This window comes from Charadrius vociferus, unplaced genomic scaffold, assembly GCF_000708025.1.
Source record: "Charadrius vociferus isolate BGI_N301 unplaced genomic scaffold, ASM70802v2 scaffold413, whole genome shotgun sequence".
In the NCBI taxonomy this organism is placed as follows: domain Eukaryota; kingdom Metazoa; phylum Chordata; class Aves; order Charadriiformes; family Charadriidae; genus Charadrius; species Charadrius vociferus.
The window spans coordinates 313324-337174 of record NW_009647738.1 but is presented as its reverse complement, the minus strand read 5'-3'; the positions used below and the strand labels follow the sequence as shown (position 1 = coordinate 337174).

The window sequence follows — 23851 nt, the reverse complement described above, 5'->3', positions numbered from 1 at the left end:
ATTGTTTTGTGTTTACATACAGCCAAAAAGTGTATGTATTCCTATTTCCAAGACATTGTTAGTTTTGGAAGGATTATTCTTAGGTAGAAACTGTTTTCATATGGCAGGAGACTGAATTTAATGCAGCTTTTTACTCCCTATGAGAATCTGCCAGAGCAGCAGCTAAGTTTGAGAAAAGTTTGTCCTGTAATCCCCATTTTGCACTTACCAGCTTGGTTATTTAGTGGTCCTTCCTCTTAGATTCATATTAATGTGACGTTTTAGCAGAAGGATGTTGTCCCTTTATTCAGGGATAATGAGGGTAATGTTTAAAATTCACATTTGAAATAGTACCTCTGTGTAATTCCTAATTTTTTTTAATAGCCATGAAACCAAAATTACTGAGGAAGTAACTTCAGTTTGACTCAGAGAATGGTATGGGTGGTGGAGTTGTGCCTGGCTTTATTCCAAAGGCGGTTTGGTTCTAGTATGTACACAAGAGAAATTTGTTTCCTTAATTAGCTTTGTCAGTGCTTGCAGAAGGACTGGCGTACTAGCAAGCATATGTAATTAACTTCTGTTTTGCAGTGGCATGACTTGTACCAGACTGTCATGAGTAATGCCCTTAAATGTTTTAACAAACCTAAAACCCCATAAGCTTGCTTTTCGTCATAAAGTTATCCTTACGTATTCAGGACATACGAGGACCTGATAAAATCCTCTCTGCAACAGAGATCAATTTCGTTTTCCTTTGCTCTTCATAGACTCTAAATGGACCTAAGCAGAACTCTCTATGCAAGTTGTAGTCAAAATAACAGTTTGACTTTACTAATAATGGCTGGTAGGAAGAACAGCACAGCAAGGGAAACTGATTTTTCCATTTTATTACATTAGCATTTCATTAGTTTCACAGCTGATGTATGGAAGACCTAAAATGCACAGGCTTCTACAGTTCCCTCTGAAGTGTTCAAACCTAGCTTATATGCATTCTATAAATTTTTCAAGAAAAACAGTTGGGATAAAAGGTGGCTGTCTCCTGAGTACCAGGACACCCAAATGTCTCTACCGACAGGCCAAGAACAATGTTGGGACTAATTCACTGTGGTCCCTAACCACATCCAATGCTTGCCACCAGAAATGAATTAGATACCAGTTTTCCAGTAGTATCTGGCTTAATCACCTTATGCCTATACAACACTTCGCTAGCTGGGCTTAGAAATCTGCAAGATTGCTCTTCAACCTGGGTTTTCAATGTTGTCTTCGCTTCCTCTCCTTGCTAAGAAACACTGGAGCAAAATTAAAAAGGTTTTTAATCCTGTAAGTGCCCAATCAAGCTGCTAGAATCAAAGGCAATATAAAATTCAGAGTTGCACTTGTGATTTTTACTAATGGTTGATATGTTACAGTACAGGACTTGTCTAATGCAGTGGACTGGATCAAAGGTAGCCTGGATTATGTTTTGAGCTCTTTGTCATCTCGGATGTTTCTCTTTCTATTTTTCTGCTTCTCCTTCCAAACTGTTTGTGTTTCAGCATGGTGGTATTTCTCTGTAGAGAACGTAGAATACCTAGAACACTGAGATCATGACTCCAGGGGGAGTCTTCCAATGTTGTTGATGTATAACGTGGCATGTGTTTATACGAACTAAACTACACATCTTTAATTTCCTATAATATGCTTGCAGACCATCTCCTTGGAAACCTGCACTGAAGCTTAAAAACTGTGAAGAGTTAGAGTAATAGACTTACAGGTTAAGCTACTCTATAGCACAGTAATAAGTGTGTCCTTAGCAATAGTCACTTAATACTGTATATTATAACATAAATGCATGACTCTAAGGTGTGTATCTATCTATACATACCTGTGTGTATGTACATTCTTCTCTTACATGGAAGTGCTCATGTTACTTTTAAATAGAAATGTAGATAAATAACAGTTAAGAAGCAGGCTAGCCCCCCCCAGTGCATAAATTCAGAAGGAAGGAGGAGTGAAAAACCACACATAATATCTAGAGGCATTGGCTGTCTCCATAGGTAATTCTTTTACTGGTATTTACTGGCGAAGAGGAACACAGAGCTAGTTCATGGCAGCCTTGACCTCAGGCAACCCTGTCCATCATAGTTTGAAACTTGAGCAGGAAGGCTACTATACGTGATTTTTTGTTGTCACTGTTCTAATCTCCAAGTAGCAGATGTCTCATTTCAAATCCAAACACTTGCCCCCGCAAACTGGAAAAGTAAGTTCCTTACGGCTGTCTCCAGTGGAAGAAAGCTCACATGAATTAAGTTCTTGGCCATCTGGAATAGTTGTGATGCATAGTTTCACTGATGCTGTTGAGGAGACTAACCTTCTTTTTGTCTCCCATATAAACATTCCAAAGAAAGGTTGAGCCCTAGCGTTTGGTCAAACTGGAAAAGAACTTGCTTTGTCAGTATTCTGGCTAACTTTTTGCATCTAGAAACTACTGTAATCACCAGCATAAGATGTCTTTAGTAAACAGCGTGCTAAGAGTTGTGAAGTGAAACGTTCCATGTTGCTAGACAGTTTCTTGATGTTGTTTGTCTATGTTCTGTCGCACTTCTGCCCCTTAAAGAAGGGCTATCGGACACTCAGCATAATCTCTTGCTCAGATTAGACAAGAAGGCCTGTACAGAGACGTAGTTCAGTCTTTGGCAAGGAGGGGCGATGTTACAACTACTTGTAACTTCTCCAAGCCCCAAGACCTGAATGTGACTGGCTGTGGGTGAAAAGTAGGTAAGCCCCTACATATAACATGGTCTTCAGGGAACCATTTATACTTCTGACTGGAGTTGACACTTTTTGCCCTGTTTTCATGCATAGCATTGCTACAAGCACAAGTAGAGGATAAAGGGATGGTTACCTAAAAAGGGATCTGCTGTCTGGACAAACCTTCCTTCTACCCATTTTTCAGTTTCCCTCATACTTAAAATGCATGTATTTATTTTCTTGTGACTCTCCTGTCTGTAATAAAGTAGTTCTGCTACTGTGCTTCATATAACCCTTTTCCTGCCTTTTTTTTTCTCTGTATGCCAACAAATCAAGAATATGTTCTATGTTCAAATCAAGACTGTTATATGTTCTAGTCATTCCATCCTGCCCCAGAAGTGTTTGTGCATGGGACACAGAAATTTTCACTTCTGTCTCATTTGCTTTTTCTTGTGAGTATTGGGCTCCTAGTTCCATTATAGGATTCTACACAACATAAAGTTAAGGGTGAGTATCAGGGGAGCATCAAAGTGCTCTGAAGTGCACTGTACAGTCATTAGTCTGAAGATGAGGAAACCACAGACACCAAGGGTGACTGTGACTTGGCTGCAGATCACACAACTGATAGGTCAGGTAGAAGTTACCTTTCTGAGAGGAAAATGAGGTGGAAACACACCTGTTTTAAAATAAATAGTATATTACCTATGACTTACTTCTATTAAAACTAATGCCTTCTTGCGGAGATTTGTGTTTCTGGCATGTTGGAATGTATCATGTCCAGTGAAAGGATTTCTTTACTAGTCTTTTCATTTGTAAGTACACAACATCACTGGTGTAAGAATAGCAAGTTCTCACTTTTTCAGTAGTTTATTTAAAAAAAAATAAAAATCAATTCTGCTAGTAGCATCCATCCCTTACAACTAGCTTTTCTTCTTTTTTCTTGATTCAAGCTGCTATAGAGGATCATTTATAGCAAATGAAGGGTTAAACAGGCTAGAAGAAGTATAGCACTATTGACTTTGCAGCACTCCAGACTGTTAGCAGATGTTTCATGGGGCGTTTAGGTAGCAGCCCTGCCTGAATAAAGTCAGGGTAAGGATAGATAATAAGGATTTTGGGGAATGAAAATAGTGCAAGTCTCGTACAATAAAGGTATTGCAATATGTTAGAATCTGTCTCAGTTTTGAATTAAATTGCATAATATTTATCTGAAAACATCAATGTCTTAATTGTACAGAAAGAAGAGAGAGGGGATGTCCTGTGTTCACTTTTGCTTCTGGTGTTTCCCTGTTCTGCATGTTACCCAGTATCATATGGGTACAGCAGGATACCAATACTGCAAGAACTATGTTGCCTTAGACATGCAATGGTCTTGCTTATGTGGCTTCAAGTTCAGCAATAGATTATGAATTTATATTGTGGATTTAAACATCTTCCCGTATTTTATAGGCATGATTAAATAATGAGTTGAATCAGAAATCCATTCTTCTCAGTACGATAAATTCATGGGTAAAGGACACTGTGTTACAATACTACCGCCTCAAACTGTTAAAACAGTTCAGGAAACCTTATTATGTGAAGCAGGGAGAAAGAGGTGTTCTACACTCTCTTTTCTTTAAAACCTGGAAAATGGGGGGAAAATATTTATATTCAAATAAGAAAAAATCCAAACTATAACATAACTAAATATAACAAAAAACGCATATGCCTCTCTAACTGAAGATAACTAATATTCAGCAATGCTTGGCAAAACTCTAGGCTAAGGAAAATGAAGCGCAGATGAAAGTCAGGGGGAATTTTTAGGGAACAGAACACAATTTTTCTACCTGAATGGACCTGTATCCTAAAAATTTCATGCAATAATAATTTTAGTATGTTCCCTGATTTTCAGGATAAGTTATATGTGGAATTCAGTGCTGCAAAATCTTGAAAATTAAGTTTGTGCAGTTTGAAATGCCTTAATTTCTCAAGTAGCACCTCTGTCTCAGAGCTACTGAAACTATAACATGAACACAAGCAGAATTTCAATGGCTCTATTCAACTTAAAGAAAGGCATCACGGAGTGCAGATCTCTCTCTCTTACAAAGTATTTTTCGGAGTCTAGGTTTAGGCTTTTTAACTCCTATTCATATATAAATGCAAAGTTTTTCAAAGTGCAGGTTTTACTGAGCCTTTCTTTGGCAGCAAACATATGCTTCACCATTTTTATTGTTTGGACCATTTCAAACAAAAAGACATTTCTTAATACATTTATGTATTACTGCATGGCATTGGGTGTTTATTCAGCAAACATATGCTTCACCATTTTTATTATTTGGACCATTTCGAACAAAAAGACAAGTTCTTAATACGTTTATGTATTACTGCATTGCATTGGGTGATGTGGTAGCAAATAGACCTGGAGAAAGGTGACTAGCTGGATTTTACATCTGCTTTTGAGATATCTTTAGATTTTAGATGCAAGTTGGTTTTAAAATGTATTTTCCTTGGATACATGACTTTAAAAATTACGGGGAAAAAAAAGTAATTTAAAAAGCACTTTCATTGCAAACTGATGTGACAATGCTGGCTGAAGTGTTTTGTGGGAGAATCCTTTGAGGAAATGTGCTTGTCGTCAGTACTGAGTGAGATGAAAAGTACCACAACCTGACTTGGAGCATGTGCTTAATCAGTTTGTTTATTTAATATATTCAATCAGGTTGTCATGATGTGTGAAGCACCTGAATGTTATCTGTGGCAGAGATCAAAACATGAAGTTTGCAAACTTCATTTTCTGATTAAGACTTTGTAGATGGAAATCAGTTATGCCTGCCCGTGTCTTTAACAGAAGGGTGTTTCACTGAGCCATGAACATTTCCTTCAGATTTTGGTTGGTAGAGCACTGTACAAAGAGAATCCTGAACCACTGGGTCTGCAGCTCCTAGTCTGAAAAAGATCATACTGACATCTTGATGCACATCACCATTTCCAGTGCAAGTTATGGCAAAAGGATATAAAGCATGTCACAGTAACCTACAGGTTGAGAAACTAAGTTCCTCCTCTGACATACACGTGCCTTTGGTTTCTAATGAAATGAATCAGACCTGAGACTTTTGCATTTCGGGGTCAGGTCCATGACTACTACCCTAAGATGATGAGCACATGAGTAAGGTAAGGCGAGGAAATAGCTTGCCACCTTGTTGATCTAGTCATTTGAGTTATGTTCCGGAGGAGCATTTTATGAACAGAATATACAGGATGAGATGACAAAAAAAAAGGATTGTTTATGATAAAGCTAACTTCTAGAGCTTTCAAAACATTTTGTCTCTTCCTGTGCAACATGCACTAAATGACTATTCCTGTGCTAAAAAGCTAATGATGTAAAGGATAAATATGAGTAGGCAAGAAAAAGCAAGTCAAGGTGGATAACACATGCTAATTGCAAGGCATGAGCAAATGTTGGCCACATATGTGTTTTCCTTAGCCAGTGACAAAGTGGATTTGTCAATGCATTGCAGAGCAAGTAAGTTTACAAAAGCAGTTGAATTCTGAAGGTGTTCCTAGAGGGGCTTGAAAAACATTTGAAGTGATTGTCATCAGAAGAGTGAAGTGAGAAGTGAAGGGAAGGTAAAGCATAAAGATCGAATGATCAGACGTTTGGTTATGAGTTAATGGAATTCAGTGGTTTTGGGAACTTGGGTCGGTTTTGGTGTTTCTCTTTGAAGAAGTAAAGAGTGCTGGGTAAATTGTTTTGTCTCAATATTAGGGATAAATGGGGAAAAAGGTCAATCTAGAACATAATTGGAGAAAAACGGACAGATTTTATAGAAACAACTAGATCTGAGACAATTAAAGGATGATTACAGTTAAATGATTTTATGATACTATAAAGCTTCAGTCTGTTTTACTGATTGCACTTACACTTAATTTTCTGAGGTTGGTTTGAAGTTGGGGGAAAGAATACATACAGCTGCAGTGAATCTGCTTTCTGAAGTTAGTGTATACTGTTTGTTAGGCATTAGTCTAGGTCAGATTATGAACGAAAATGTGTTCTAACACCTGTAAGCATGCAGTGGGAGCTTTAAGTGTGTACTTCTTACTGGAAGAGACAGGGGAATTGCGTTTCATCTGTCGAGAATTAGATTACAATCGAAAGATTCTGAAACCATCAATTATCTTTGATTCTGTAAAAGAAATAAGCTGGTATATATAATTAATTTTTAAAAAACTGTTTGTTCCAAAGCAAGGATGGTGACAGTATTTTACAAATTACCTTTGACAGCAGTATATTTTGTGAATTGTCTCGACATTGTTCTTCTTCTCCTTATGGGCTTATACTGACCTCTCCTATTTCTGCAACGCCCTGCTGTGAAAGCAACAGTACAACAGCAAAGGAAGACGAGAGAAGAGCAAAGAACAACAGGAATCAACCAGACACCCAAAGCTGCAGCTTCCCAAGCAGGTGCCTCATCTGAAGTGTAATTCCTACCGCTGTAGCCTTTGGTTTCATTTAAGTGTTGTTTACTGCTGTTCAGATGAGGAGGAGTGTGCATGTGGGATAATACTTCGGCAGACTTGGATATCAAAGTTGAGGGTACAGTCTTTTTGTCCGAGCTGGTGATTGACTTAGTGCTGGAGGTGTAAGCGTTTGCTGTTAAGCCATGGCTAGTGGTAGAAGGTGGAGCTTGGAGCAGAAGAGAACTTGATGTGGCATTATGATGCTGGCATCTTTCCCACTCAGAGGCCTTTGAACTGTTTTGCCTTTCATACTTATTCGGTGAGGAGTGAGTATTTGGCTCCTTGGATGCCATTTTTGCAAAAATAAGAAGATCTGGATCAATCCCTATTAAATCATAAACAATGTTAGTTTACGTAATAAAAGCTCATCTGCACACCCACAAAAGAAGCCCGTGGAGACCGTGGCAGGTCATGGAGCCCAGGTAATACCCATCAACACCTTCTGGACTGGGGGCATCACTGCCTAGGACTATGGGACTCCTTATGGGATGCAAGACAAAGTGCATTTTGGGATTGCATAGGACTTACTGTGGGATGCTTAGGGCAGGAGCCAAAGGTGAGGAAAGGGAGAGATCTAGGCTACTGGGGGCTAGTGGAGTCCTGGCCAGCTCTGTCTGTCTGTGTGTGTGTGTGAGACAGTCTGCACCAGGAACTGGAGAGGGGCTTCACTTTTAGGGGCTCATATGTCTGGGCAACAGCAACAGGGGAGACTGGGGTGCAGGGGTAGCTATTGAGCAGACTGAGCATCTGAGCTCAGCTGCTGGGGTGAATTCACATTGCACGTATGTGTAGATATATACTTCACTAGCAGGTCTCCATCCTATGCAGCCACAGAAAAGAGGAATGCAGCTCTTGATTGCTGCCTATGTTCTTGTGTCTCCTTTATGCAATATCTGTGTAACCTGTGTGGCTGGCTGTGTTATATATGTATACTTGTGGGATGTATATGTGCTCTTTGGGCATGTGCCTAATGGAAATACATTTTCAGCCTTGCTTCTGGTTTGGTCTGGGGACATGGAGCAGTGGACAGCCTCAGTCTCTCAGATCTGGTATGGTATTTTCCTCAAGCATAGTGTTGATTGGGTATCAGAGTCACTTGAATCGTGAAGGCAGGGTGTGTCTTCACAGTCCTTTCTCAAATACTGAATGGAAGAAAAGGGGGCAGTAGGTGCATTAATGAAAAAGGAAAAATGTCTTAACCTTGTTTAGCATTGCATGTTTCTTCAGAAGACCTTTTAAGCACAGTAGCTGACCTAGTATAATTTTAACATTTCCTACAGTTGCTGTGTTTTCAGCCTTTATAAATGAAATGCTTAGTTACCTGTTGTGATGTTGTACAAAATGACATTGATTCTAGCCTTTAGTATGCAACTTTCCAATGCTGGGCAAGACATGTGCAGGCAATTCTTATTCTCATGAATAGCTCCATGGTAGAACACTGCTAGATTGCAGGAAACTGTAATATATAAAGAATAAAGTTGAGCTTATCAGCATAATGATAATTTTGCATTTTGCATGGTATTACATTATTTAACATCAGAAGATCATTACTACTGGGCAGCTCTATACTATGTTAAATCTGTGGTTCTCTCTTTATCATACAAACTAATTAATCACCTAGTCAGTAAAGTAGAACTACTTATAACTATATTCTTATTTTAGGAAGAATTCAAAATGTGCCTCTGATAAAATGAAATCATATGCTTTAGCTTGTTCTCGTCCTACGAGTTGCCTTCCACATCTCAGCTGCTGTGGGTGGACCATTTTGAAAAGTAAAGTTGTCAAGGAAGACAACTTTCAGATGTTTGCTCCTGTGTAATGTGCGTGTCTACTTAAAATTGGATTCCAACCATTCGTTTCACCCAGATGATTAAAAAAACATCCTGAACTACAATGAGTAAGCGACATTCTGCCCTGCTGCCAGTTCCCAGTTGTTTTTCTTGTTTGCCTTAGGGCTGTTGTATTTCTGTGAATAAAGTAGTTTAGACAATTCTTTATGTTTGGAGATTCAGTTCTATCTTCCCACATAGGTAATCAGGGTAAAAGTAATAATGAAAAAATACCTGAACAACTTGTCACTGAAACCCAATTTTCAAAAGTATGTAGATGCCCAAATCCTAGTGGTTTAAGATTTAGATTGAAAATATATGCTACAATATTTACAGTTAGAGTCATACTGTATGAAAAGCAGGAAAGATTCTTCTTTCAGTCTCACGAGTCATCAAAATCTCAAGTCAAAATCTCATGTCAAAAGTTAATTTTATTTTTTATCAATGTGCTTGGAGCAGGATTGATGTGAGGGGTTTTTTTCAGTTGTATGAAGTATTTTGGGGTTATTTATTTTATTTTACCTGCCTTGAATGTAACCTCCATACCTGAACTAATAACCTGAATGGCTACCTGCAATTCAAAAAAGTATTGGCAGGGCAGGGGTCACATCCAATAGCAGAAAATGCTGTAAATTATTTAAACAGCTAAGGAGAATTTTTCTGATACTGATTCTGAATCTCACGCTTTGCACTTGAGAAAATCGTAGCATACCTACTCTGTCGACTTAGCATACCAACTCTAAATTGGACAATTTGTATATGAAATAAGTTTTTAAGATAAGATCTGTATTTGTTTATGTAACTGTGTAGAACACGTGAATTAATAGGGCTGAAGCGTTGCTTCAGGCAAACAATTCTAAAATAATTCTGTGATCTTTATTTTTTTTTTTAAATATTGGAAAAGCATTTTAGTTACAGTATATTTGTGTAACACCCTTATGAAAAAGATTTTTTTTACATAAATTTTTAGGAAACTACCTAGCTTTATAAATGTATTCTATTTACTTACATATTTATTCCAAACATTTTTCTCATGTTTGTAAATAATAAAAATAATTTGTAATATTTTTGCAATGAACAACAGAAAAAGTCTTGAAACTCTTTCCACTTTATGCGTAACTAAAAAAAAATAAAAATCCCTGACCCATATACAAACAAGAAAAGGAAGAAAATACACTAAACCTGTGCTTATTATATTTTCTGTATTTTTTGTATTTTTTCATCTGTTAGTCTCAATACTGCATCATAGATTGAACACACTAAATACATGCATTGATTTTTTTTTATCATAATGAACTTATCTGCTCTAAGAGAGAAGCATTATTTTCAAAAAATGCATATAATTAATTAAATAAAGATTTGCAATGAAAATGCACTCTGAACAATACAAATTCAGCAGCTCTGTGAAAGAAAAAATCATGGCAGAAGTGCCGTTACAGAATTTATATTGTCTTGTGTTTTTTAGCTACTTATACATAAAGATCAAGGTTGTCTGCCTAGCTGAAACAAAACTAGTAATATTTACATGTAAAACCGGGGCCCTAAACTTAGTGATAGCAAGGTAAAGATATAATTTGTCATCAAAGCTAAATCAAAGAGGATTGTCAGCATTTTTTTCTTTCACTGATATAATTTTTATGTCCTGTATCTGCCTCTAGTTAGGCTTCAGCAGTTTCCAATTCTATGTCATAGGAACTTGAGCTTAGAGTAGATATTTATGGAAGTAAGACTGGTATAAAAAGGAGGTTATGATTATCAGAACAATAGAAGAACATGACTTGTGAAAGACAGAATCATAATCTTACGGGTATTCTACAAAGCTCTGGTTTTATTATATACCATTTGGTTTATATTGTTCTTTAAAAGATTAGAAACATTATGCAGTGTAAAAGAAGCATTTTTAGCCAGGACATAACTATTTTGATATATTTCCTAAGGACTACAGGCATTTCTACAGATGATATATAAAAAACATTGGCTTCTACAGATAAAGGAATTTAAAATCCGTTGGCTGTTTTAAAGAAAATAATTCTGAACATAGGAAAAGTTTTAGGCATCAGTGAACATTTTGCATCACTTTTAGCCTGAGTTAACTGTTCAAAAGACAAAGGCCTTCAAATACTTCCGTGAAATATCTATGTAGTACTTGCTTTTCTGTGCTATCTTTTGTTCAAGGATTCTTAAACACTCTGCAAACACTAACAATGTGGTATTTTTGAAGTCATTGTTTGAAAAATCACAATTTTCAGATATTTGTTCATGTAGATGATTTTTCTTCCAACAGAAAACTGTTCTTCACTTGCATCACATGTTGTAGCAGTATGTAGCCTTGCCTTCAGACCCAGGTACGCAGTGTTCTGGGTTTGAGCGAAGAACGGATGTTTTGTGCTAATAGCATACTTAATGTTTGGTTTTTAGTGTGATACATGAATACTATGCAGGTTTCTGATATAGAGAACATCTTATTTAAGAATATATAAAACACCTGAAAATGCATGTATTTGTTTGAAGGTAGGAGTGAAATCTTTGAAACCTTTCCAATCTTCTAATTTTGTGCAAAGTTCTGTTGCCATTAGAAACTCTGTTTTTTAGCACAGCATAATTATAAATGGTTTTTATTTTAATGGTTACTTTGCATCCTTCATGAAAACATCATTAAATAGTAGGAAAGAGTTCATCTGAAGAACTTGGCTTCTGTGGATATATTCTCTTTGGGATCTGTGATGGATTTTATTGGATAAAATCAGTTAAGAAAAATAAGTAATAACCCTTTTTTTTTGGCAAGGAAATAGAGTTCTTTGGTCATGAAGAATCCTTTAAAAGCACACTATTAGGTATTTTGCATTGGTTTGAGGAGATACAAGCAACATATTTTATTGCTTGTTTTAAAATTATTTCAAATGTTCTTTATCTTATAAGATTAGCTTTCAGTAACTGCTATTACTGAGAATCCAGCAAATCAATCTTCTAATCAATATTTCTTGAAATCTTCATTAGGACATTCATTAGCAATAGTATTTGTGGTAATGACTACATCTGTCTCTTTGGGATTATATGGAAACCACAAGGTATTTTAAAGGGTATCTTTGAAATGCCATGTAATGACTCTGTATTTTAGTTAAGATTGTAACGAATTTGTGCTTGACTATGTACCATTATAAAAACAAGATTCCAAGTTACCATTACTTATCTCTATAAGAAAAAGTTTGTTGTCCAAATAGGAAAAAGATTGCTGAAATGTATATAATTGTTCTTTCCTTATAATATTTAAGGAAGAAGTTGACTTCTACTAGGAATGCTGCCAGCAGTTACGTTAGTTATCTCAGTGTCAGGTTGTCAAGGTCATATTTTTTGCTCATAATTCAAAGTTTCATCAAAACTTATATTGACTGTTTTTAGTAACTGGTAGCTCACTTTCATCCTCCATATCCAAAAACCTTTCAAGTCTTGTGAGTTTTGCAGTCAAATTTAGGCACCACAGACACACACTTACTGTACACTCCTAAATATATTCTTGTAGTGTACTAATGCAGTGCGATACAGAGAAAGTGTAGTCTTGAGCTTAAGACAAGCAATGACTTGTCTTATTTTTATTCCCAGTTTGAATTCACAAGGCTAGGGAAAAGGTGTTGCCAGCTGAATAACTGCTATTATTTATTGCTATAAGTTTATTGGTCATTTTAACATTATTCCTGGGTCGTACCAGAAACATTGTGTAAACATAGAACAAGAGAGTGGTCTCTCCAAGAAAATGAATATTCTCATATCTCGGAGAAGGCCAAATGATGTGTTCCCTCCTCTTTCCCCCTCACCATGTCCTAGTCTAGTACCATACTCCATGCAGAGGAGTCCTGTTGGAATCAGTGTCACTGATTTTTCTCTAAGCAAATAGTGATGTGTACTGAAGAGTTACTGTTTTGTTGTTAGCATTGCCCACAAACTTTGTAACAGATACCTGAAATTTCAAAGCAGACCCTAAGATTTTCATGTGTTTCTAGTGTAGTCTTCTAAAAAATTCAGACTATCAAGTTCCTTTCTCTGTGACTGAAGATGAGGAAACAGTTACACTGTGCATCTGCTTTCCTGACTCAAAATACACATGTCCCAATTTTTTTTTGCATTATTTCTTCTTCAAATAAAGGAATGTTTATATAAAAAATACCCAAAATGTTCTTCCTCACACGTCATGATGGAAATTTTAATGTATGCCACAATCTTGATAATAAACACTCACCATTCCTCAGAAGGCAGCAGGTTCTGCTGCACTGTTGAGGTGAGACTTCGGCATAAGTCTTCAGCACCTGGGCTCCCCTTTTCTGCGATTCCTGCAGGTCAATCAGAAGACCTGGGAAGCGTCGGATCCAGCAGTTCTTGTAAAAGGTAGTGGTGGAGCAGAGAGAGTCTGACTCCACAGCCAAAGGCAGGACCAACAGCACTTCTGCTATTGCCACCAGCAGAACCATCTCCTCAGTGTAACAACTGAAGTCAGCACTCTTTCTCCTCCACAGATGCACTAAAGTTTGGACCAGCATTTTAAGAGACCATCTCTTGAGTGGTGAGGATACTGCCAATTCTGCCAGGGACATAAGCCAGGGGATGTTTTTTCCAGACAATTCCCATGATGCTGTTTGGGCAGCTGCTGGAAGAAAGCAGCCATTTTATGAGCTACATACAGTTAAAATAGTTGTTATTGTTGTTTAACTCAATATTTGGAGACAGTTTTTGAGAGACAACAGGCACAGGTTGGTTTTAGTCATTCATAGAACTTGTTTCTGTGGTCCCAAGTTTGTGTTCTTGTCCTTCTAAGACCAAACCAGACAGCCTTAATATGTGATAAATAAAGGTAAGGTCAGCGTATGATTTCACCTCAGCCCTGAAAGTATGTGGTACAGTCACTTGAGAGCAGGTAGGTCTGCCACTTTGTTCAGGCACACTATTGCACTCAACAGAGAAGAAACAGCTCAGTTTAGTTTCATAATACTTTTTGAATTATCTGGTGGCTGCAAATATAGTTTCCTTCTTTACTAACAAACTGAGCTATCTAATTCTGTCTGCCAGCCAGAGGTGGAAATTTGTTCCTCTTCCCTACTCATTTTTGGTTGCAAGAATAACATGATTTTATTTGCAAAGATCTAAGAATAGGTGAATATGACTGGAGAAAGCTGTGACCTACATTCTTCTCTGGACTAGGCAGATAATCAAAATCCTGTCCCTAATCTTCCGTAAGTTTAAGAATATTGAACAGTCTGTATAGATTCTTCTGCTTATGCTTAAACTTGGAAAAGGCCTTTGCAAGTACAAGAAAGAAAATATAGTTGGCGTAGAGGAAAGTAATTTTTCAAGCACCTGGTCTGAAACCTGAAACTCCCAAGTGTTGTTTTTTTTTTTTTTCTTAAAAGGACCCAGTGTGATCCCTGATTCCCGCTTCTGTATGCCTTTCATACAGAAAGGCTTTAAAGTATTACAATACATTAGTTCATTTAAATGCAATGAACTGTACAGTGAAGTTGAGAAAATTAGGCAGAAATACAGTTGTGTGCAGTAAAAATTGTGTGTTGAATATAGAAAAATGTTTTAGATGGAATTTTTTCCTGTCAAGATTGGAATCAAGGAGTTTCCCCAGTCCTACATGAAGTCCAGATCAGTGCCACGGGGTGGAGGGGGGGAGAAGCCTCAAACTCATTTTAATTCTTTAGTCATTATAGCTGGTGTTGGTTTTGCAAAACAAGGCCCCCAGTTTGGAAATTAAATGATATGTATACAATTTTGTTCCTTACAGAGCTCCTTAGAAGGTAATAGAGCTCAGAGCAGGTTAAATCCTGTTGATCCAACAGCAAGACCAAGGCATTTATTTATTCAGTGGAACTACTGGCTATAATTAGGAGGATTCCAAATAAATGTCTGGTTTTATGCATATTGCATATCTCTGTGGGGAATATGTGAGTTAACTTGTAAGAAAGAGGGTAAGCGGTTAATTCTTTAAGCCGTTGTCCTGAAAATCAGCTCTTGGTACTTGTGTTGTTTTATATAGTTTTGGTAGTTTGATGTGCTTTATTTTTATTTTCATCTCTGTGTGAAAATCCTTACTTGAAACCTTAAATATGTTTCAATACACCTGTTAGTTTGCAGTCAGTGGACTGCACAGTTATGTTTTTTTGGCATTTATCTACCATTGCTATAAATGCTATTGACAGTGTATTCTAAAATTTTTGTTTCAGCTTTTCAAATATTCCAAGGTATCACTTGATATGGGACACAATCAGAATTTTCAAATATATGCCTGTGTTTTGGCATTACTCCCAGCATTTAGTATGAATTTTGGATCTATTTTGTGTTGTAAGATGCAAAAATGCTGATTTCTGATTGCTCTCCTCCCTCCAACTCTTCCCATATCTCCAAGAAGAGAAATCTAAAAAGATTCTGAATAACTTGGGGAAGCTTGGAATGGTAAGATTAAATGGATACAAAACAAGTATTTATATTGGATAAAGCTGAATATGTCTTTAGTACATTGAAATAAATAGGATTATTTACAAGAACAAAAAGTTGGATATAATAGGTAGCTTTAATAGTATATGTATTTGTAGTTACATAAAGAGTACACTGTCTTCAGCTCCTCTGTTTTTATACATTTGATGCTGTGCCAAGTGTATGTATAAATAACAAATATGTTTACTTCTTCCTTTCCAGGAAAATATATAAATAAATAAAGGACTAGCCATGTGACTTACTTCAGTTACATGGACCTGAAATACCATGCAATTTTTTCTATTTCAGTCAGGCCCCATCCATACATTAAGTTAAAGTGTGAGACTGGATGTGAATACACCTGATCATCTAAGTGTCTTTCAGACCGTTCAATAAGTCTTTCCTCTGTTTTGAATAAAGTAACCAATTCTCAAGTACCTGTTACTTCCATTGAGGCAGCTGCCAAACATCGTGTGAGTACTGACTGTGCATAATGTTTAATTATGTATTTGCAAAATTGGGCTTGGGTAACGAGTCGTGTTTTGCACAGATCTGTATGTTTTCAATGTATATTTTAAATTTCTTTTTTTGTTTGCCAGTGTTTGTCAATAGACATGTTGCTAGTCTTTCTCAGCACATTCATGTTTCTCTGCTGTGTGCTTCAACAAAGCAGTCCTTTTCCTTTTCATTAATTGTCATTCTTTCTCCCTTCTCTGTTTCTGAATAAATTATAAAAGCAGGAATAGCTGCAGGTAAACTTTTTATTTCATGAAATATAAAGAGATTTAAATAAATAAATGGCTGCTTTGGGCAATTTCCTTTAAAAACTCTCTCTTAAATTTCAGAGTCTTCTGCCAGCTTCCCCAGAATTTCACTTTGACCTTTCTATGGGAAATGCATATATATAATTTAATGCTGAAGTTTTAAATCCCAAACATTTTGCACAAAGGAAATACCCGAGTCTTACCTGCAAACCAGTGTCTGCCTGTTCCATGTGCTCTGCAAGGAGGGATCAAGAAACTTTTACTGTTAGTAAAGAGTCTCTGGCCAGTATCAGACCAGCACTTCATGTTATTTAGTAATTCTTTTCATTGGTCTTCTCAAATTTCTTCCTGGAAAACAAAAAGGCAGTTGCCCGTTTTCTGTGAGAACACGGATGTCTTTGCAGACCTTTCAGAAAAAGAGATATAAACATATCTGCCACAAAGGAAGAGAATGATCTTTTTAGTGATTCTTGTTATAAACAGAAACAGTACCTGAAGTTTTCCACCTGGGCTGGCAGTGATAATGGCACAATCCAAGAGCTTCCTAGCACAAAGGATTCATCATCAGACATTAACTCTTTTTTTGCCAAATAGAAACAAAAGCAGACACCTTTTCCGTATAGAGTAACAGATATATATTGATATTTGGAACTATATTTAGCTCATACGGAATGTATGGTTCTAGCACTCAGAACACGTAAAGACCAGAGAGGAGATCCATATAGTACAGGAAAGCATGCCCGAAAAGGGCTAAAAATGCCAAGGCTTTGATTCTGTGGTCAGATCAGCCTGTCTAAAACTGCACTGCACATTGGCGTTGTTCATGGGTCATCTGCTGTCCACACTGTTGTTGTGCTGTGCTTCTCTGCTCAGTGTCTTGAAGTCCCCTCTCGGCCCTGAGGGGGGAGGACAGTCCATGTCCTGTGTCAAGCTGAAGCTTACACATCTGTGCTGTTTGAACAGCTGTGGGAGACTGTGGTGTTAGTTGCGATGTGCTAGCCAAGGCTGGTGCCTGCCTTTGATGGTTTCTCCCTCCTTCTGCTCTGTCAGCGGTGGTTAAGCCAGTATGATCAGAGAGGGACACGTCCCTCATATAAATACAAACTAGACAAGAGGGGACAGTTGGGCCTCCTCTCTGCATTTTCCCTTTCCCGAGCAGAATACAAGGCAGAAGGGAGAGATACTCCCCGAGGCCCAGACGTGGCAATGAAACGCCCCTTGATGCTGCCATGATGATGCAGAAGTACGCAGTGAGTGATTGCTGCTAGCACAGACCCAGCCTGTCTCAGGTGTGGGAAGAGACCAGTGCTAACTCTGTAAAGCACTTTTCTGCTACACTTAAAGCCAAACGTGCTAGCTTAAATCATCTGTGGTTTAGACTATCTCTGACAGCAGCTGAAAGGTGACAACTACCAGCTGAGAAGAAGCTGCCTGCAGTTTGCCGTGTGAGTTACGAACCTGCCTATGTCCTCCTTTGAACATCAGTAAGCTTATTTAATGAAATGTGCAGCATAATCCCATGCGACGTCAGCCCTAATAATCTCTGCTGAAGTCAGTGGAGCTCTGTGCCTGTGTTGCACCACATGTGAACAAACTGAATTGCAGGCCTGTGTTGAAATCGTCCTTATCTCATTTTTCTTAAATATGTACATGTGTTTTCCCTTTATTACAGAAGTGTTAATGTCAAAAATTTACCTAAGTTAATTATTTTGATATTGCCAGAATATGTCACTATATTATAGTATAAAAGTTATAAAATACTAACGTAATGAATCATGAAATGATGAAATGTAAGTACTTTGAAAGAAATATCAAAGCAAATCTTTTTGACATTACTGAAATACTGAGCTCACTTTCTCCTTTAAAATTTCCTTGAAATCAAAACATTCTTTCAAAATGTTTTAAGTCCAACAAAACAGCATTTTTTTGAGAGAACTGTTTTGTCAAAAACAGCTATTAGTGGTCAAATTTTGGTTTGGAGCAATATATCAGGTTTTTTATTGAATCTGACCTTCTCCAAGGTTTGGGACAGTTGGTCCAAGATTCTGGTTTCAGCCCCATCCCAGCAACATGGTAAAAAGAGGTGAAATATTACAGTTTCTGTTCCTGGGACTTTGTGCAAACCATTTTTTAAAGCCTTGTTTCAAAGGGGCTGCCAGGCCCTGAGATTCTCTCGGGACTCGGCCTCAAACTATTTCTGGTAAAACCTCCGCACAAAGACTGGAATCTGTGTGCTCAAACAAAAAGCAACAGAAGTCTTAACCAGATAAGATTTATACAAATATAAATCTACTGGCGTACATATAAACCTGAGCCAAGGTTTATGACAAAAGGCACAATGTTTAGAAAACACTTTAATGAATGAATGCTGATTTATGACAGAACTTGAAACTGGGCAAAAGGGATGGAATTTCAATATTGTGATGAATTTTATACAGCTGGATACTTAGTAAAAGTCTTCCATGTGGGTTACCATTCATCTTACCTAGTTATTATGTACTAAAATTCCGCTCTGCCTGTCTGTACCAGGATTTAAAAACATATGCTGCTTTAAAGCACCCAGTATACTCTCATCTAGACGGAGCTACACAAGAAAATTCTGGCTGGGGATGCAGGATGCATTTGTGCAGGAGGTCCAGCAGCAGCCAGAGCACTCCAGCAGCCTGATCCCTCTTCAGGTTTTGTCATTTATTTCACCTGAGAAAGTTTCAAAGAAATTCCTTACTGGATCTTTGGTGTAAAAAAGCCAAACAGATGAATGCCATTGTAACAATTTACACGCTCATGCATCCACTCTGCTGCCTGGTGACCGAACTCTTCTCATGATCCACAGAGAATGCCCACCAGCACACAGACTATTGTAAGCAGCCTTTTTGCTGTACAGAGAGAGCTCAGTAGCACACGCTTTACTCTTAATCACTCATTAAATGTGACTAAAGCAGAAATAAGTTAAGTATTTGATAGTAAATGATCAGTTTTAAAAAAAAATTGCTCAAAGCATTTTTTCATTAGTGTTAAAACATACACTTGTTGCAAGGAATAAATGTTAAATAGTACATCAAAAGCAGAAAAATTAAATGGCAAATAATAGGGAATAAAGTCTGAACAAGTGCTATTAGGAACAGGACTGCTTTTTTTTTTTTTAATAGCATTGCTAGTGTATTGGGTAAAAAGTGCTTTGTTTGGCTGTGAATCTGAAAAAAAGAAATTACCTTTATTTAGCAGCTCATGCTTCACAAATCATAGAGATTTCGGTTGAAATAAAATTATGCTCCAGTCTGTTCCTCTCAGAAATGCCAAGATCATTTAGAACACTGATATTTTTAATGCTGAAATACTGCAGGATATTTCCTCTGTTCCACAGATGCTTACTTTGTATCCTGTGACAAGGAAAATACTAAACAATGGCAGCAGTTGGTGAATCATTTCCAAAAGACTAATTCCTCTCTTGAGTAATTCCACTATTACTCAATACACAGTTCCCTGGCAGTACAGTACAATTCCCTGGCGTCTCAGAGGGAAGAATGTGGCACTTTATATTTTATATTAGATAGCCTGTATATTTTAAATATCCCCTGATTCGGTTCCAGTTCGCATTTTAGACTAATAAGGCTGAAAGGAATTAATTTTTTCCTTTGTTTTCTGCCCTCTATGTGGTCCTTTCCTTAGAGCAATCAGGTTGATGTTACCTTCTGGTTCTCATGTATTATCCAGTGTCTCTGTTGAATCAAGAGAAAGTTTGCCTAAAACAAGCACAAAGCCAAGGCAGTCTTCCTTTTGGCACTGTATTGGTGCTTAAGGGTTTGGTTTTCCTCTGCTGCAGATTTTTTGTGTGATCTTGGGTTAGACCCACAAAGAAATTCAGGCTATATTTCATGTATATGGAAACCAGGTTTCCTGCTAAGAAAAGCATTTGCCATTCTGATTCCCAGTCACCAGTACTTCTGTTACCCCCCTTTGTTGTGTCTTGTGACCGTACCAGTCTGGACACCCATCCAGCTTACCACACAACGCCATTGAGTGGTTCACAGAGGAAAAACAAGTGGCCATAGTTTTCTACGTAAATCTAAGCAGTCTTAAATACTTGGCGGAAACCTGAAGTTTAACCAGGCTTCAGTCTTAGCGCACAGAGCAGGCTTGCCCCAGCCCTACGCGCGTCCCTTGCCAGTTGGGAAGTGAGCCGAGTTCCACGCAAAACAGAAAGAGTGCTATACCTCTCTCCAGTTATCTCTGGCTTTGCTTTTCCTGTCTTTGTACCAGTGGGTCCTCTTCACTCTCTGTGTTCCTTGCTTTTGCTAAGCTGGAGAAGTCGGAGGGCTACAGAAATGTACACCCAGGCAGAGAAAGGGTCAGGAGCTTAGGTTTTCTGTATCATGGTTGAATAGTCTATTACAATGTAGCTGCTGTATAAAAGAGCTTCTTCCATTTCCAAGTCTTTCTAAAAGTAAAGAGTGATCTCTTTTCAGCCTTGGAAATAATTCAGGCACTAACTACAAGAAAATAGTTCGGGCACCAAGCACAGGAAATGTGTCTAGACTGTGAATCCCAAGCAGAAATGGCCATCTCAACACTAGAGAGCCCTTATGGATGCTCTCCGATGCCTTCCTGCTCCATTTGTTGGCACTTGAGAATCCTTTCCCTTGAGATAAATTTGTCTCTCAGACACTAGAGAGAGCGACCTGAAGTATCTAAAAGAGGCTTGGAGATTTTGCTGTAGAAGCCGTACTCTAAAAGGTAGGTATTGAAAAGCTGAGCATAGTTACCCTTATCTTCCTCTCTGCATAAATGTCTTGTTCTTCAGGGTATGTTCTTTTATCACACACTTGTTTAATAACTGCCAAGATGCAAACTTGTTTTCATGTTGATTCATGCTTCAGCATGTTCTTAAAGAGTGATGGTCTTCCGTATTTGTTTCAAACACCATAATGATAGAATCATGGAATCATAGAATATCAGGTTGGAAGGGACCTCAGGGATCATCAGGTCCAACCTTTCTTGGCAAAAAGACGGTGTAGACAAGACAGCCCAGCACCCTGTCCATCTGAATCTTAAAAGTGTCCAATGTTAGTCTTTTATGGCTCTTAACTGCAGATTTTTACTTTGTAGCTCTAGCACTAGAGTTCCATTTTTAACTCTGGAAAATACATTTCTTACTGTTTTAAGATCAACCAAAATAATTGCCGGAGAAACAGCAAGATCTTTTCTTTGATTCCAGAATAACAATATGTATTATTGATCTTAGCATAAAACAGTATCGCTGTAGACTGGGAGACAGATGAAACGATCTTTACAAATATGGACCAAAAGTAGTCCTCGCCTTTGTGCATTTGCAGTGTAAGTACTATATAAACACACAATACAGACTGACTGATTAGCATAGTAAAAAACCCAAGGGAACTGCCCTGTCAGCGTACTCTGACTTAACGCAATTGCCCAGCCCTTAGCCTGAGCACAGATAGCTGACCATCAGCCTAGTAAATATAATTGGTTAAGTAAACAGATTTAGGCTTTTTACAAAAATGACCATTCAACAAAGAGTACCGCTGACCCCTTGTGCGCATGACAGCTCCTGATGGAAGCTATAAAAGTCAGTGCTCTCAAAAGTTTGCTCATAGGAAGAAAATACTTAATACGTGACAGAACTGATGCAGTTTGTTGAAACCCTCATGTACTGTGAGGAAGACGGACTTGAAATCCTTGGCAGAGTGGCAGGTGCAGGCACGTGGGCAACAGAAGAAATATTCCACCTATCCAGGCTGCTGTGTCAACACTTTGAGGGAACAGAACTTATCATAATTGACTACATGGAAAAAATCACTCACTGGTTAGGAGCTAACTTACCAATACATCAAACATAAGAGACTCCAAACAGATGTCTAAAGATGGCAATCCTACCACTGTGTTGGCAATCATACTATATTCCAACAGGGGAGCTTAATGGCCACGACAAGCAGAGCTCTCTGTTTACTTCTGAAGTATGAATGATTACAATTGCTTGAAAAATGTCTCCCTATGGGAATTAAAGTACAAGAAGGAATTATGGGTTGTACTCCTACTGAAGTGGTAAGACACTTGTGCGTGGTGATCTTTTCAAGGCTGAACTACAGGCAGAGAAATATCCAGCCAGTGCTCGGGCTTAAGCTTCAGCTAGGTGTAAGAAAGTCGAAAGCCAAATGATGCAGTGCTTTATCAAGAACAGAAGACAGGAAAGTGGAATTTGAAAACTGATTAAATATTGAGGGAGAATGAAAGAAGACCCTAAAACAAGCAAACAGGAATTGTTGGAAAGAGAAAATGAGAGGTGACTGTGACCTAGCTAGGGATTGAGGCTGCTCTTTGGAACTGGCTGCAAACCTATATAAAAAGGATTTCAGAACGTGAAATGGCCCTTTAAAAGCAATCTTGCTTTTGAAGATGAAAATGCTTTGAAGTGAGGTGGAAAACAAATATGCATAGAAATCTACCCCACCACAACAAATGCTTTATAAAAGTCAGCAGAAAAGAACACCTGAGACTGACATTCATGTCATCTGTGTGGGCTAGAGTTAAGAAGCTGAAGATAACAAAACAGTGAGAGAGGATCATTTCACAGCAGAAATGCTAAAAGGCAAACAATCCTGTCTTCCTTAAAAAAAAAAAAAAGAAATAAGAAAGAAAGAAAGAAAGCAAAAAGAAACAGCCTAATACAACTCTGAAGAGTTTTAATAGTTGGGGGAAATGATCCCTTCTGAGTAGTGGAAATAGGGATTTGTCTGAAAACTGGACATGAGTCACATTACTGCTAAAGGGAAATTTTCTGTGGTCTGCAATACAGAGGGTGAAAGAACTAGCTTTATAAAGGTAAAAAATATTAAATATATTTTTAACATCTTTATAGTAAGCATCATCATATAAGAATACACAGGATGGCAGACTTCATCTTTTTCAGCAGGTTTTTTTGTTTGTTTGTTTTAATAAAAAGGACTATCATTATGGTTCAAGAATGTAACAAGGCAAACAGCTTAAAACAGTCACTTTACCCATGCCCAGATGCTCAGTTATTAATTTGCTCTTTGCTTGTTCATGGCAAACAACGTCAGGGCCCTGGTCAGTAGATCACTCAGGAATAACACAGATGTCCCATTCCAGGAATTTAGTTTAAATAGACAGGATAGAGTAGCAGAACAGGTTATATAGTATCTTCACGCGCCAAACCAAGAGCTGAGACATGGAGGGACTTGTGCAGGAGGAATCAGGAACGTCACAGCAGAATTATGTACCGTTCCTAAATCCTGCTGCCCCACCAGATGTGCAAGACGATCCTCTTTGTCGCCCCTGTTCGTGGACGCCAGGGCGTGCATCCACGTGGCATCACGCTGGCCGCAGCTCTCCCGCCTCCTCTCTGGCTATGCAGGAACACACGTACGGATACCACGCTTTTTGTCCCCGGTTCGAGAATATTCCCCCTCTCCAGGGATGCAGAAGCACATTTACGGCAAGATGTTCGAGCTGTTGGCTGGAGATGCGATCCCGGCCCAATGCTGTCAGCGGCAGAGGGGGAAGGCGGAGGGCTGGCTGGCTGCAGGCTTCGCCGCCGACCGCGCCCCG

The 23851-nt window shown here is 38.1% G+C and overlaps 1 protein-coding gene across 1 annotated transcript; it reads right to left on the bottom strand.

The window, feature by feature from the left end:
* Positions 1–6947: 6947 nt before the first annotated feature.
* Positions 6948–13564, bottom strand: MANSC4 (MANSC domain containing 4). Its single transcript, XM_009881822.1, has 3 exons — positions 13267–13564; positions 8525–8659; positions 6948–7528 (listed from the first exon to the last, which is right to left on the bottom strand). Exons 1-3 carry the CDS (start codon positions 13562–13564, stop codon positions 6948–6950), a joined length of 1014 nt encoding a protein of 337 aa, XP_009880124.1.
* Positions 13565–23851: the final 10287 nt, after the last annotated feature.

Coding starts and splice junctions, on each gene's coding strand:
- MANSC4 (XM_009881822.1), bottom strand. CDS start 13,564: ATGCTGGTCCAAACTTTAGTGCATCTGTGGAGGAGAAAGAGTGCTGAC. Junction 8,660..13,266: donor CTGCTGCCTTCTGAGGAATG/GTGAGTGTTTAT, acceptor TATATATTACAG/TTTCCTGCAATCTAGCAGTG. Junction 7,529..8,524: donor TTTGTACAACATCACAACAG/GTAACTAAGCAT, acceptor ATGATTTAATAG/GGATTGATCCAGATCTTCTT.